Here is a 14,296-nt window from a genome sequence, read left to right on the forward strand (position 1 = left end):
CACTTTCATAAATTCCTTAGCGCAATTAATGATGCCTTACTTACAATCCAAAGCCAACAGAGTTTATAGAAATTTTGTAGGTCCAAAGTAACCAGTTAGTGCTTTTCCTTTCCTGGAAACAAACTTGATACAGTTAAGAACGTAAGAATCTGGTTACAGTAAGAATCACAGATGGACTACAACCTTTGAGGGGGAACACTGTCTCACTAACTAAGATAGTATTCAGACCTGGGGTCTCATAAGAGCAGTGCTGAGGGGGAGAATCACCCCCCTTGACCTGCTGCCCTTGAGTTGCAGCCCAGGATATGATTGGCTTTCTGGGCTGCAAGTACACTGCTAGCTCGTATCTATCTTTCTGTCCACCAGCGCTCCCAGGTCTTTCTTAGCAGAACTGCAATCAACCCATTCCTCCCTCAGTCTGTGCTGCTGTGGGCGATCACCCTGACCCATGTGCAGGACCTTGGTCTGCTCCTCAAGCCTGTCAAGGTCCCTCTGGATGGCATCCCATCTCTCTAGTGCATCAAATGCACCACTGAGCTTGGTGTTAACCTGCGATTAGCTGAGGGTGCACCCCATCCCACTACCCACGTTGTTAACAAATATACTAAATTTATTCATGGAGATACTAAATAGTACTGGCTCCAGTATGGACTCTTAGGGAATGCCATTCATTACAGGTTTCCATTTGGATGCTGTGGTGAGGGCCATGGTCATGGTAGTGTTTCCTAATGTGCCCGTAAATGCTTGAGCTAGCCTGCTCACAGGAGAAATAACAGGGAGGGTGAGGAAGGAAGGGTTTGTGCTACCACCTCTGCTTGCTTACTTGCTGTTTTGCAGAACTCTGGTCTTGCTGTGCATGTGTTAATGAAGTTCTGCTAGTAACCTGTTTTGTGCGTGTTGTAGGGAAGATGTATCTTCAGAGCATACATTTCCCTTGTGCAGTTAGTCTCTTCATTCTTCATTGTTTGTTTCAAACAGTACTGTCCTCCTATGTTTTTGGATAGTCTCACCTCAACCTTAACAAGCAGCACGCCTGGCAGCATCATCACATCAACCAGTCACCACGAGAGCAGCACGCACGTTAGCTCCTCCAGCAGGAGCGAGACAGGAGTTATAACCAGCAGCGGAGGCAGTGCTCCTGACATCATCTCACTGGACTGAAACAAGAGGCAGCCTTGGAACTCCAGGAAAAATTGCACAGAGCTGCTTGTTGTATCTCTGGAACTTCAGCATCTCGGAAATTTCGCTGATATTTATTGAAAGGATTTGCCTTCCAGAAATGGAGTAAACTCATCTTCACTAGGAACAGAAGTGATAGATTTTTCTTTTCTTGCTCGTTAAGTAGCTGATATAGAAAAGGCCCCTTCAGAACATGCTTCTATGCTTCTGGCCTGTTCTGGGGAAACTGAGTTTTTGTTGTTGGATAGATTCCACAAATGGTTTTTAATTTTGTTGTAAAACGCAGCAATAATGTAAAAACAAACTTTTTTAAAATAAAAAGGCACTTAACCACTCTAGAACAACAACCTGGACAATGGTGCAGAAGTATATGCATTGGTGAGTTTTTAATATTTTCACTGGGGCCTGTAATAAACTTCATTTAAGACAACGAAGCTTTGTGAAATAGCCATGACTTGTGTTTTATGTTTCCTGCTCCCCACTTTCCCCTTACTGGGGAAGGTAGGGAAAGCCTCTGTAAATGTTTTTTCCTTGGTTTCACGTTGTTCACAAATGTAACACTCCAAACTGTGACTTCTTCCTCTTTACTGTGTTTTGAGCTGGGGAGGGAACAAACTATCTATGCAAACCTTGCATTATACAACCTCTGTGTGCTGCCATGTCAGAAGTGGGACACCTCCCTATCACCACCAAAACCCCCAAACTACGCACAGTTGAGCCATAGTTGAGTTTCTGGTTTGGTAACTTTAAGAGGTGATGGAAAGGAAACCTTTCAACTCCCTAAAGTCCTTGGTGCCCTTCTGTGCTGTTACCAGCTCCCCCTGATGCACCACTGAGTTGCATGCTTTCTATGGTACCCATGTGGAGACTGCAGTGATTACTTTCTCCAGAGCAGAACTGCTTTCTAGTATGCCTTGCCCATGGCTTTGCCACTTCAGTTAACTACTGTGTTCTGCTTAGGCATGCTGCAGTCTGACTTGCTACAGTGGTATCATGGGTTCTGGAAAGAAAAAAGCTGTAGCTGCACACTGTTCCCACCAAACTGGAACTAAGGTTAGGATTTAATGATGCTTTGTCCTGCAGTAGAAAAGCCATGATTAAAAGGCCATGTAATCAGCTAGAAGCAACTTCCTCCTCTTTTACTACTCTGAATTTGCTGCTTTGTTCAGTATATGCGGTGTCTCCTTGCACCTTTCTAAGGATAATGTTGGCAGTACTGTATTGGAAGAGGTTACAGACCAGGAAAATCAAGTGATTTCCACAGAGCTGGAAAAACGATATTGTCTATATATGTTGACATAGTAACTTTTCCAAGTGTTGTTTCTGAGTAACTGTATTTGAGATTACTCTTCTCCCTAGTTACCAGCGTTCATTTTGCCCTAATTTTGTTCTGTATTTTTGTATTTCTTTAGTCAGATGTCTGGTGCTTTTTGCCTTCCGTTACTGTTACAGTATTTGAACTAAATATATGGATAAGAAATATTGAAGCAGGATGTATTGTACCTCTCGTCTGCCCTGTACTCCCATCTGTAATGCTGCATTGCTATTCTTCATTGCCTTTTTTGTATTATCTTTCACATCAATCTTCAACTCACCGGTTGGTCTTAATATTGCATCCATTTTCTTCTCCTTTCCTTATCTGTTAAGTTTTTGTACCTGTTAAGGATCAGTTTTTAGCATGATTTATTTCCAATAAAGCCATGCTACTTATGAATTTTTTTTCCTAATGCCCTGCAGCTGATCAGTGCTCTCTGCATCATAACTGCACAATAACTTGAACTAGGAACAGAGGGGGGAGAGGCTTGAGAGCCGTTGTGAATAAACTGTTTAAAACTTACCTGTTACTGAAGATGCTGTTTGTGCTATTAATCACAAACCGATCTGGCTGAAGAGAGGTAAGCATCTTACAAATAATTCAGAGAACTTAATGCAAGGGTAAGTGCTATTTTTAGGACATAACGCTCTAAAACATTGGTGGTATTTATAAAATACAGTTAGAATATTGTTAAGCACCTGATGTGTCCAGTTGACAGATGATGGAGGGCTGTGTTCTCTAACCAGTCAGGGCAGGACTTTTGCAGCTGCTGTTAATTTTCGATAAACCTTCTTCTAGACCTATGCCAGCCCTATCAAATGCAAACTTAAGGGATGCGAGTTCTACCCATCTAGGAGAGAGCTAAACTGTTAGGGCAGTGTGAGGCAAGCGTTAACGTGAACAGCGTAGTTTTCCTACCATGTTGACATAAACACAGTAATTATCAAGCTTTAGTAATACTTAAATCCTTTAATTTACTTGTTTGTGGATGATATGCATCAATGAGCTGAAATAGTGTGGTACAGTCGTGACTCTTTTTTTTGTTCCACCAGAAAATAAAGCCTTCATTTAAGTAGTGGTGGGTGCAGAGGAGACTGGGAATCCCAGCTTAATGGCACAGGTCTTGATTCCAGGTGTGCTTCCTCTGATAAGCACACCTGTCCCACCTGTCCATTGTATCTAGATTAGTTTTTGCTTTACTCTTCCTTAAACAAGTCCTACATGGAAGTTAAAATACATCTGACTATTTATCAAAGTAATTTGGACAGGAGAACATCTTGCAGAAAAGGTCTGACTTCTTACCTCTTTCTGCTATAGAAGTATCTGTTTCTCTGAAAGGACTTGAAGAATGACCATCACACATAAAAAAAAAAAAAACATCACACAAACACAGCCGTGCTGCAAGAGAACGCCCTTTTTTCCACCCATGTGTATGCCGCATCTTTTTCTGCATTTGCTGAAAGTGATCTTATTTAGTAGGGCTAGCTGTGTGCCTCAGAGAGGTCATACCTGTATACCTGAGGACTGTTAGCTCAAACTGGTTTAACAAGCTTCCATGCTTCTACAAAGCTGTCCAAACCAATTATGTCATATTGGCAGGGCTTTGCCTAATGATACAGCACAGACCACATGAGGTTCTGTACCTGTGCAGCAGCAAGAATTGCGGCACTTCCACTTGTAAATCTCCTTTTAAGTCTAGGCTCTGGATGCTAGGAAGCTTACCTGTGACTGCAAGCCTTTTGCTATCAGTCTTCAACAACAGAGGATTCAAGTTTGGAAATGAGTGAATGCATCTTCTGTCTGAGAGGACAAAAACTGATCATTCAACAAGAATTTCTGCAAGAGCAGCAATGAAAGGAGCTCCTTCCTAGGTTAGAAAACAATTGCAGATTAGGCAAACTGGAAAGTACAACATTAGAAAGAACAACTGCTTTTTGTGTATTTTTGCTACAGGCAGCAATGATCACAGACAAGATACAGACAACAACAATTCCATAAACCAAAGTAACACGTTATTTTTATTTTTTTTTAGTAGGTAATTATGCCACAATCACAATATGTTAAGACTGTGTGTATTCAATGTGATATTCTAAAAACTTTCCATTTTATTCCTTGGATTTATGAGGAAATGGTCTCAGGACAAAACCGGGCAGTGTATCACACAACATGAAACAGATACGGTTACAACTTATCTAGGAAGTTAGCTAGAGGTGGAATGCCATCCTTCAAGCCTTTGCATTTATGCATTTCAGTCACAACTTGCAGAGGATGAAAATTTGCATCGTTAGGATCTCCAGGCAAAATCTGCCAGTAATCAAAGGCACACTGTGGAAAAGCCTGGCTGCTGGTGTTGGACTTCAAGTCAGCAGTAAAACCTAATGCAAAGGGAAAAAGAAGAAGAAAAAAAAAAAAAGGATGATTAAACAATGGAAAATAGTGGTTTATTGTGCATTTCTGCATAGATAGAACCCTAAAAACACTTTTTGAGAACCTGGGTAAGGTAGTGCTACCTTTCCAGGCTCACACCCATTTTCCTTTTAAATATACCAATACCAAATTTTCTTGCCAGCTGCCACTGAAGACAGACTCTTGCATCCAACTTGGGAACAGAACCAGACAAAACACTTAAGTCTTTATTTGCAGTAGATACCACACATCCTTCTGGCACCCTCTGCTGGCATGAAAGCCCAATTGAGTAGGTTGCCAGAAAAAAAAAAAGAAAAGGTCAATTATTCCTTTTAAACCAATGAAACAAGTATGTGAAGAGAGAAGAGGAAAAAAACTGGAGGTAATAAAATTGGAATTCTTAAGTCCCTTTCACCCTACAGTGGTGAAATGTGTGTGGGTAACAAAACAAAACAAACAAAAAGGGGTTATCTTACCAAATGATTCGTTTACAGGAGTGAATGTACGAACCTGAGTGAACGAACCTGATCTCCTTCTATGACAAAGTGACGCGCTGGGTGGACGAGGGAAAGGCTGTGGATGTGGTCTACCTTGACTTCAGCAAGGCTTTTGACACCGTTTCCCACAGCATTCTCCTCAAGAAACTGGCTGCTCTTGGCTTGGACTGGCGCACGCTTCGTTGGGTTAGAAACTGGCTGGATAGCCGGGCCCAGAGAGTTGTGGTAAATGGAGCCAAGTCCAGTTGGAGGCCAGTCACTAGTGGCGTCCCCCAGGGCTCGGTGCTGGGGCCGGTCCTCTTTAACATCTTCATCAATGATCTGGATGAGGGCATTGAGTGCACCCTCAGTAAGTTTGCAGATGACACCAAGCTAGGTGCGTGTGTCGATCTGCTTGAGGGTAGGAAGGCTCTGCAGGAGGATCTGGATAGGCTGCACCGATGGGCTGAGGTCAACTGTATGAAGTTTAACAAGGCCAAGTGCCGGGTCCTGCACCTGGGGCGCAATAACCCCAAGAAGAGCTACAGGCTGGGAGAGGAATGGCTGGAGAGCTGCCAGGCAGAGAAGGACCTGGGAGTGATGGTGGACAGTCGGCTGAATATGAGCCAGCAGTGTGCTCAGGTGGCCAAGAAGGCCAACGGCATCCTGGCTTGTATCAGAAACACTGTGACCAGCAGGGCTAGGGAGGTGATCGTCCCCCTGTACTCGGCTCTGGTGAGGCCGCACCTCGAGTACTGTGTTCAGTTCTGGGCCCCTCGCTACAAGAAGGACATCGAGGTGCTTGAGCGGGTCCAGAGAAGGGCGACGAAGCTGGTGAGGGGCCTGGAGAGCAAGTCCTATGAGGAGCGGCTGAAGGAGCTGGGCTTGTTCAGCCTAGAGAAAAGGAGGCTCAGGGGTGACCTTATCACTCTGTATAAGTATATTAAAGGAGGCTCTAGCGAGATGGGGGTTGGCCTGTTCTCCCATGTGCCTGGTGACAGGACGAGGGGAAATGGGCTAAAGTTGCGCCAGGGGAGTTTTAGGTTAGATGTTAGGAAGAATTTCTTTACTGAAAGGGTTGTTAGACATTGGAACAGGCTGCCCAGGGAGGTGGTTGAGTCACCATCCCTGGAAGTCTTCAAAAGACGTTTAGATGTAGAACTTAGGGATATGGTTTAGTGGGGACTGTTAGTGTTAGGTCAGAGGTTGGACTCGATGATCTTGAGGTCTCTTCCAACCTAGAGATTCTGTGATTCTGTGATTCTGTGATTCTGTGAATGCCTTGACTACAAACATTGGAGTTCCTGCCACTTGGGATTCTTCAAAAACGTGTCCCCTTTTCCTGTTCAGCACACCATAGATCCCACCAAACACTTCTGGGCACTACAAAAAAAAATCAACTTACATAAAACTAGCAGATCACCAGTTACTAAAACACAGCCAGAGAGCGTTAGACAATTCTAACCAGATCACTTGATCTCCTTCCCACAGCAGCTCCCCTCTCAGAGAAATTTTTCATGTGTAACAAGTGGCTTTGCTCCAACTTTCAGGACCTCTTTCTGAAGGTCTGCTTGCCTTCTCTGCCTCATAAGGATGGGAAGTCTCCAAATACTGCAAACACTGACTAGACTGGATTGCAGTTTACATGCATAAAGTGAGGCAAAATGGCATATGGGTGGTGAAATACCTTCAACAACCTTTGGGTATGAGAAAGCAGGGTCCTCTGCTCTGTAATAAATGCATTTATTTCAGGACACAAATTTTATACAAACAATCTCACCATACGTTATCTTAGAAGTTCAAACATGACTAACAAGTCTTCTGATAAAATCGGATTTGAACAAACAAAACCAAACACCTTTCCTTGAAAACATACCATTAAGGTTGCAAAAAATCCCCTGCTTTGTCATGGTATATCTCATGAGTCATAAAGGTGAAATACTTCTCCTTTTTTGTCTTTACTTGCACTCACACTCCTCAGTCCTCATGGCTAAGACATTTTTAAGCCACCGAGCTGGTAGATTTCCTTCCCAGCACCCAGCACCATAGCCTGGAATTAATTTTTAAAGTAGGTCTCAAATCTTCTAATCATTTTTAAGATAGTTAAGACAAAATGGTATGTGAATTGCTGTACTTGGTGATAAATAAATATTTGTAACATGAAATACATTTTCCAGGCTCTTTCATGGAAAAATGTCCTTTACCGTGCTTCAAATGACTTTACAACTTGCTAACTTTGCATTTGCAGATATCACAGGGGCAATACTAAAAGGACACCAAACTCATTTTTAGGAACACTGTATCAGTCTGTAAGCAATCCAGTAAAAACAAAGGCTACTAATAAGAATCTTTCTGAAAGCATCTTCCTTGGTAGTGAGAAACAGATAAGAGCCATCACTAGATGATCACTTTTAGCTGCACTCCAATACTGCCCAATTTGCCCTCTGAGGATAGGTGACAGGAACTGTGAACTTCTGTTCTGTAATGCACAACTTGATTCACGTATCGACTTGAAAAAGATCTGAGCAAATAATCTTTTTAGTCTTCAAGCTAAAATTAAAAAAAAGTCAAAAAAACAAACAAAAAAAAAAACAAAAACAAAAAACAACACAGAGAGGCAAACAAACTCTTACGTAGGCTTGATGGTGATACATCTTTCTTGTTCATCTTTGCCGTGTTTCATCAGCTCTGGCTGAAGCGATGATGCCTGCTTTACAAACCAAGGAGTCTGTCAGTGTTGATTTTCCATGATCAATGTGAGCAGTCACAGCCATATTTCTAATTTTGGACTTGTCCATGAGCACTCAGATCTGGTCTTCTGTGAAATTCACCTGGGTGGGGAAGGAAAAAAAATTTGTTTCTTTTTAAAGCAAGTCTATGTGACATTTAAACTTTTACTACTTGATTTTAAATTCACGATCTAAAGAAGAAATGAAATTGTTCATAACATTAAGTATTACAGATAGTTCATGTTTTTGACATGGTTTTGTAAGCACAAAGAGTGGAGGTGCACCTTAAAATACAGCTCAGAGTTAGCTGCCACAAAAAGGGAGAATCCCCCCGTGGGGACAGAACAACTCGTCTCTGCCAAGCGCTACAGGAGCAGCATCACACCCAAGCTGCAGCTCTCAGGAGAGCTCCCACAAACGGCCTCTCCTCTCCTCCCAGCGCTGCCCCTCACTTTGCCAAGTCTTCCTCCAAGACTGCTCCCTACCTCCCGAGGCTTTTGGTATTTTAGGCAAGGAACTGGCTCTTCTGCAGCCAATACACCAGAAATTGATGGTTCACCTCAGCCAAAAACCTCTTTAAAGACTTCATTGGTGAAATGCAAGATTTTCAGAGCCCTTCTCACAAATGTTATCCCAGAAATAATTTTTCTTATTTCCATAATGACTCTGCCTGTTGCTAAGAGCTATTCTCCTCCTTCGATTTGCAGAAGGAAGTACCTGACCCTGGTAATTATGTATTAAACACATGTCACCTTAGCAAAGGACAATGAGATCTTACTAATCTAGGCTTGTCTCATTCCATACTGAGAGACACCTGCAGGTCACAGCAGTGCAGTTAATGGGGTTATTCTTGCAAATCCTTTTAGTGCATGAACTGCCACAGAGGGAATAAAAAGACAAAAACAAAACAAAACAACAAAGATGGGGAATATTAAGCATACACAAAAATCACACACCACACCGCTAGTTCATACTAGTTGCTCTAATGGGGAAAGATACACCAGAAGGAACACTTAAAAAGATGGAGTTGTAATTAGCAGAGAAATAAAGAAACTCATTTCTATCACTACAGCAACAAATGTTTCTAATGCAGTCTGAGTCTTAATGAGTGCATCTGAACACCTGGAACCTGTCTTCATGCAAGGATAAAATATTAGTAAAAAAAAACCAGCCCAGCTCAGCCAAAAATATGATTACATGTAGGAGACAAAGCAGGGTTTTTGTACAGATCAGGTAACATTTCTGATTTGCTTCTTGATTACCCCACATCCCAACTTTGGGCTGTGTGGCAGGGAGGTTACCCTGCACAGCCCTTGGAGCAAGGCGGGATGTGGTAGGGAGCCTCTGGGTGAGGATTGAGGGTCTGACAGCAACCATGATGTTGTTGTGGGTGTCAGCTTCACCCCGGATGGTGGCATGGGTGAGCTGTGCTTTGGCAATGGGGGAAGCCTCAGGGTGAGCTGCCCTTGTCCTTACGGGAGACGTCACATTCCCATAACATACACTGGGAAAATCATGCTGCCTCGACAAGTAGGGCTGGGAAATTGCTAAAGCGTGTTCCTAAAGAATATTAAAGAATCCTTTTCAAATTTTAACATTTTCCCTGTTTTTATACTGTTCTGTGCTAAAAAGGAAAAAAAATCACTGTTCTGTGATAATTCAGTGCTACATCTATGCTACATACAATCATCTCATCATGTATGTGAACAGTTAAGTGTTGAGAAGTACACCTACCACCTCTTCGTGTTTGCTAACTACCCACCTAATTGATAAATATTTACTTAGTGTAAATATTACTTTAAAATGTATATTCCTTTAGATATTACTTTTAACTGAAATCTTTATTTTTTCATTGTCTGCAAGTCTCCAACACACAGGTTAAATTTAGGTCTTTTTTGGGGGCAGGGAGCAGAGATAACTGTTACAGTTTTCCTCCTTATGTTTTACGCATGCAGTCCTCCTACAAATGTCCATTTACATTAATGTAAACTTCGTGCACATTTTTCTCCCACTTGACTGGATGCTCTCCTACAGGCTGTTCATATTGTCTGCAGCAGGATGGTATTGGAGTTGTAAAATCCCTGATCCATGCCTAAAAACAACAAAGCCTTACCCTCCAGTTGGGATAATCATATCCCCCTGTTGTAAAAGTAGAAGATATATGGAGTGACCATTATAAAAGACTTGGATGTGAAACGTCAGCTTTATGGTGTAGTTGTTTGGTGATTTAACAAGTCATTAAGACAGTGATATTGCTTGTGGAGCTGCAGCAGCTTGGGTTTGAGATGAAAACAGCTCTAAGTCATGGAGAAGGAAAGGAGAGCACAGAAGCACGAGAGATGAGCAAGGCCAGACAGTACTGGAGAGGAAGGCAGGGGGTAAGGCAAAGAAAAGGGAAATCTACATCCACCTGTAACGGGCTGGAAGGACCCCAGGTCCTAAAGCTCTGTGTTATACCACAACAGAAGGGTAACATCATCTATCAAGGGGGTTTAAAGGCAGGCCTCAGTAAGCGGCATCAAAACTTTTGCTGATAAGTCTCTGGGCAAGACAATCCCCAAAACATACTAAAAAAATTATCTCAAGCTTTCCATCCTTTTGCTCAACTACAAGACTGCATTCCTTCCCAGAAACTGAAGTTCCAGTGTTTCAATTATTACTGCCTCAATACTTTTTGCCAGGAATACAACACAACACACTTGGCATGAGGCTTTCAGCACAGAGGAAGCTACTTTTTACAGAACTCTGCAAAACCGCTCCTTATCTTGCTCCTGCAAGCACCACTCCTTTCCTTCCCAGTGGCTTCCACACCTGGGGAATTATCTTCAAGTTGGATTCTTATCCTCAGAGTGTCCAGGGACACAGACTCAGGATACTTAAATCTTACCTAAAGCCCTAGAAGTAAATTTGTTGCCAGCAATGACCTCTTCTGCAACAGAGCAATAAAGCTCATTTGTAGCGGAGGATGGGATTTTCTCGGTTACCACCCCATAGTGTAAGACAACTCCTACAGAAATCTAAAGTTATTAAAAGTGTCATTGCTTCCTATTTAAACCAAACATTATCAAGTCTGTTCACTCTGTCACTGCTTGCTGGAGAACAATCACTTCTCCTTTAAAATCATCCCAAATCTTTTTTCTTTGCATTTGACCTCAAACTGATTTGGACAACCATTTAATTTACCAAGCAATTAGGCTTGCAGAGACTAATTATTATTTAAAAATTGATATAGAATTTATCTGCACAAAAAGCTACAAGTTTTATCAGTAGTTATATTTCAATTTTCTTCTAGGTCATTGATGAAATCATTAAGTAGCATTACAGGGCAGCAAACTTGTTCTATGTGGTCACTCCCTTTACCTAATTAATTCATCAACAATTAGTGAAGTTGGTAGGCACTTGCAGACCATTTCAGTAAACTAAAAGATAATAAGGAGCCAGAATGGATCAACTATCTGAATCACCCAGGATACTGCCAAAAATTTGGCTATTACTGATGTCTTTATAGACAGGGATTCTTATCTAAAGACATCCAAAAATCTTTTAAAAGGTTTATTTCCTGCTCTGATCATGGTTGTACCCCTCAGATTTGCTGGGATTATGCAATCATTCTTCAGTGCTTCACTGACTGCGTCCTACACAAATCCATGTTTTTTGTCTAGAAGGAACTTCAGGCCAATACTACTCAACTCCTTCTCAACTCCTCCTGCAACACTGGCTTTAAAAAAAACAGAGGAAAGTCATTAAGAGTGCTCCCCCAAAACAGTCAGTACCAACACTGATCATTTAGATGAAGTTACTACTGACAGCCAAGCACACCTTTATTATCTTTTGGTTAATCCATTGTCCTAAGTAAGAATTTTTAAGAGCGTAACACTGCTGTCTCACTTTCAGTTCACTTTGTCATATCGCAGCAGCTGTTCTTGTTTATACAGCTCAGTAAACCATTGTTAAGTTTCTGCTAATTAGCTTGTTAATAAAATATAGTATATTAGAAAACAGAGAGAGCTCTGTTCAAGCATTAATATTAATGTCTTGCAAAGCTTTCTGGCAGAAACTTCAGGAATATGTATTAGTAAATAAACACATTTACCTCTTCATTTACCCAAATGCCAACACGGAATTTACCATTTGTGCTGTTCTATAATGGAAAGAGGCATTGGCATCACAACAATTTTTGTCACAAAGACAACTGAAAGCACAAAGCCAGATTAAAAATTAATAGCCATTTTAATTTTAAATCTGTTTCTCATTGTAGAACTGCTACAAAGCTTCTTATCCGTTGTGCGAGGTAGCATCCAGATCAAAGTTATCTTGCTATATGATGCTGCAGAGAAGCTGAGGTCTCCTGTGAGCAACACCACGCAAAAGTAAAGGAGAAGGCAGTGGTGTTTGCAGGAGGGAGAAACATTGCTGGTTTATTACAAAGAGAACATAACTTTGGCCAAAACTGTCAAGCTTTGTGGCTGATAAAGCCAGCCACAAGGATGTCCTGGCAGGTACTGTGTGCCATTTGGGCAACCCGTACCGCAGCGCTGCATGTCCCTGGCTAGCAGCACCCCGGGGCGCAGCCTCATCGCATCACAGCCTCAGGTCAGAAATACATCTTCTAAAAGCAAAGAAGATTAAAATGCTTATAGAAGCAGAGTAGGTGACTATACTGCCCATTTCAGCACAAGGTGGTGACAGTTGTACAGCAGAAGATTACAGGAATAAAACTGAAGATCCAGGAAATGCGAAGCCACACAAGCATCTGCTCGTCACAGAGACAGGTTGGTAAATTCTCATTCACTAGGATAAAGAGAGCTTCGAAACAGGTGAAAATGCTTATGTTTAAAACAACGGGGCAGGTTTGCTAAGTGGGAAAATGACAAATAAATAAATTAGCCCCACATCACAGCCTGTCTCTCCTGACCTGCTTCAGGTCAGGGCATCCTTCCCCACAGTTAGTGCACAGTACGACATGTCTGGTCACACACAGGCAAAGTCTTTCCGCAACCTCAATGGAAAAAATGCTTTTATCTCCCGTATTTATAAACTCTGATGCCCAGCGTTTAGCCTGAGAGCTTCCTCTTGACCTGTGAGCAACACAGACACGACCGAGGCCGTGCCCTGCGCCAGGAGGGGGAAGCAGCAGATCCCCCTGCCCCCTTAACACCGACAGAGCTCGGAGGGGATAAAAACGAAGCTCAGATGCCGGGAGGGAGGGGACGCGCCCAGCACCGCCCCAGCAGCCTCCTGCCGTGCTCTAGAGGGCCGGCACCACCGCCGGGCTGCCAGAGAAACGAGGCGAAGCTCCCCGAAAGTGCCGCGGCGAGCTGCCGGCCCTTCCCCACAGCGGGCAGGGCGAGAAGATGGCGGCCGCGCCCCCCTCAGGAGCCCGCTCCTCAGAGGACGGCGGCGGGTAGGCAGCCGCACCTCTCCTCCTTCTCCTCCTCTTCTTCCTCCTCCTCCTCACTCACCGTGGTCGTGGATCCCTCCTGCTCTCCCAGCTGTATTCGGGTTCCTGAGGCGGTGTCTGTTCTGCTCTGTCACCGTGTCCACGGTGTCCAGAGGGGACGGCAGCCCCTCAGGGTCCCCGCTCTGCTGAGGGGACAGGGAATGGAGTCCCGGCTCTTCTCAGATCCCTTTCCACTTTTTCAGGTGCTGGCAGCGGTGAGGAGGACGCGAGGCGGAGCCCTGTCCCCGTCCTTGTCCCTGTCCCCGGGCACAGCCTGCAGGGGGAGATGCAGCCTCGGCTCCTGCTGGACCCCAGCGGTAGGTTTTCCACCAGGGTGTGTGCCCTGAGCAGCCGGGTTTGGGGCCAAAGCAGCTGGATTTGGGGCCAAAACCCCTCGGTGGTTCCTTCTGGCAGTGGGTTAAGTGGTTTAGCAGCTCCCGGTTAAGGTGCGAAGACTGCAAGTTCCTTCAAAAAATAGCTTGCTGTCATTAAAGGCATTAGAGTAATAACACTTCACATTCCTAAGACAGACTTTCACCCGAAAATGTCTTCTAGAAATATTATGTAATTAAGTTGTCAAGCACAGAGCGAGTGCATGAATGTCTTAACCAGCTTCTGGGATCAAGATAAATGAAAATTTATATAGTAGTGCTTCCTAAAAACTGAAGGTCTGAAAAGAACAATATCAAATCCAACTATGGTGAAAATACATTGTTACATATAAAACTCCGTGGGTGGAATAAATGGCACT

At 43.2% G+C, this 14,296-nt stretch overlaps 2 protein-coding genes and 1 long non-coding RNA gene across 14 annotated transcripts in view; 2 read left to right on the forward strand and 1 right to left on the reverse strand.

Moving 5' to 3' along the window:
* PIAS2 (protein inhibitor of activated STAT 2) overlaps window positions 1-2,893 on the forward strand; it is a 35,793-nt gene extending 32,900 nt beyond the window's left edge. For 5 of the 10 annotated variants that reach the window (XM_072031567.1, XM_072031568.1, XM_038171448.2 and 2 more), the window contains one exon: window positions 979-2,893. In XM_072031567.1, coding sequence (XP_071887668.1) covers window positions 979-1,161 — 183 coding nt within the window. In that variant the 3' untranslated portion in view covers window positions 1,162-2,893. The remainder of the gene's footprint in view (window positions 1-978) is intronic. The other 5 variants (XR_011806009.1, XR_011806007.1, XR_011806010.1 and 2 more) reach the window with 3 other exon arrangements.
* Window positions 2,894-4,484: 1,591 nt separating this feature from the next.
* Window positions 4,485-13,814, reverse strand: LOC101800578 (uncharacterized). Its single transcript, XR_011806012.1, has 3 exons — window positions 13,568-13,814; window positions 8,010-8,207; window positions 4,485-4,869 (listed from the first exon to the last, which is right to left on the reverse strand). It is a non-coding gene; the product is annotated as an uncharacterized lncRNA (long non-coding RNA).
* Window positions 13,749-14,296, forward strand: part of ST8SIA5 (ST8 alpha-N-acetyl-neuraminide alpha-2,8-sialyltransferase 5) — a 76,294-nt gene continuing 75,746 nt past the window's right edge. For all 3 annotated transcript variants that reach the window (XM_027446982.3, XM_072031577.1, XM_027446983.3), the window contains exon 1: window positions 13,749-13,862. The gene's annotated coding sequence lies outside the window, so the exon portion shown is untranslated. The remainder of the gene's footprint in view (window positions 13,863-14,296) is intronic.

The sequence above is a fragment of the Anas platyrhynchos genome, chromosome Z (assembly GCF_047663525.1).
Source record: "Anas platyrhynchos isolate ZD024472 breed Pekin duck chromosome Z, IASCAAS_PekinDuck_T2T, whole genome shotgun sequence".
Lineage (NCBI taxonomy): Eukaryota > Metazoa > Chordata > Aves > Anseriformes > Anatidae > Anas > Anas platyrhynchos.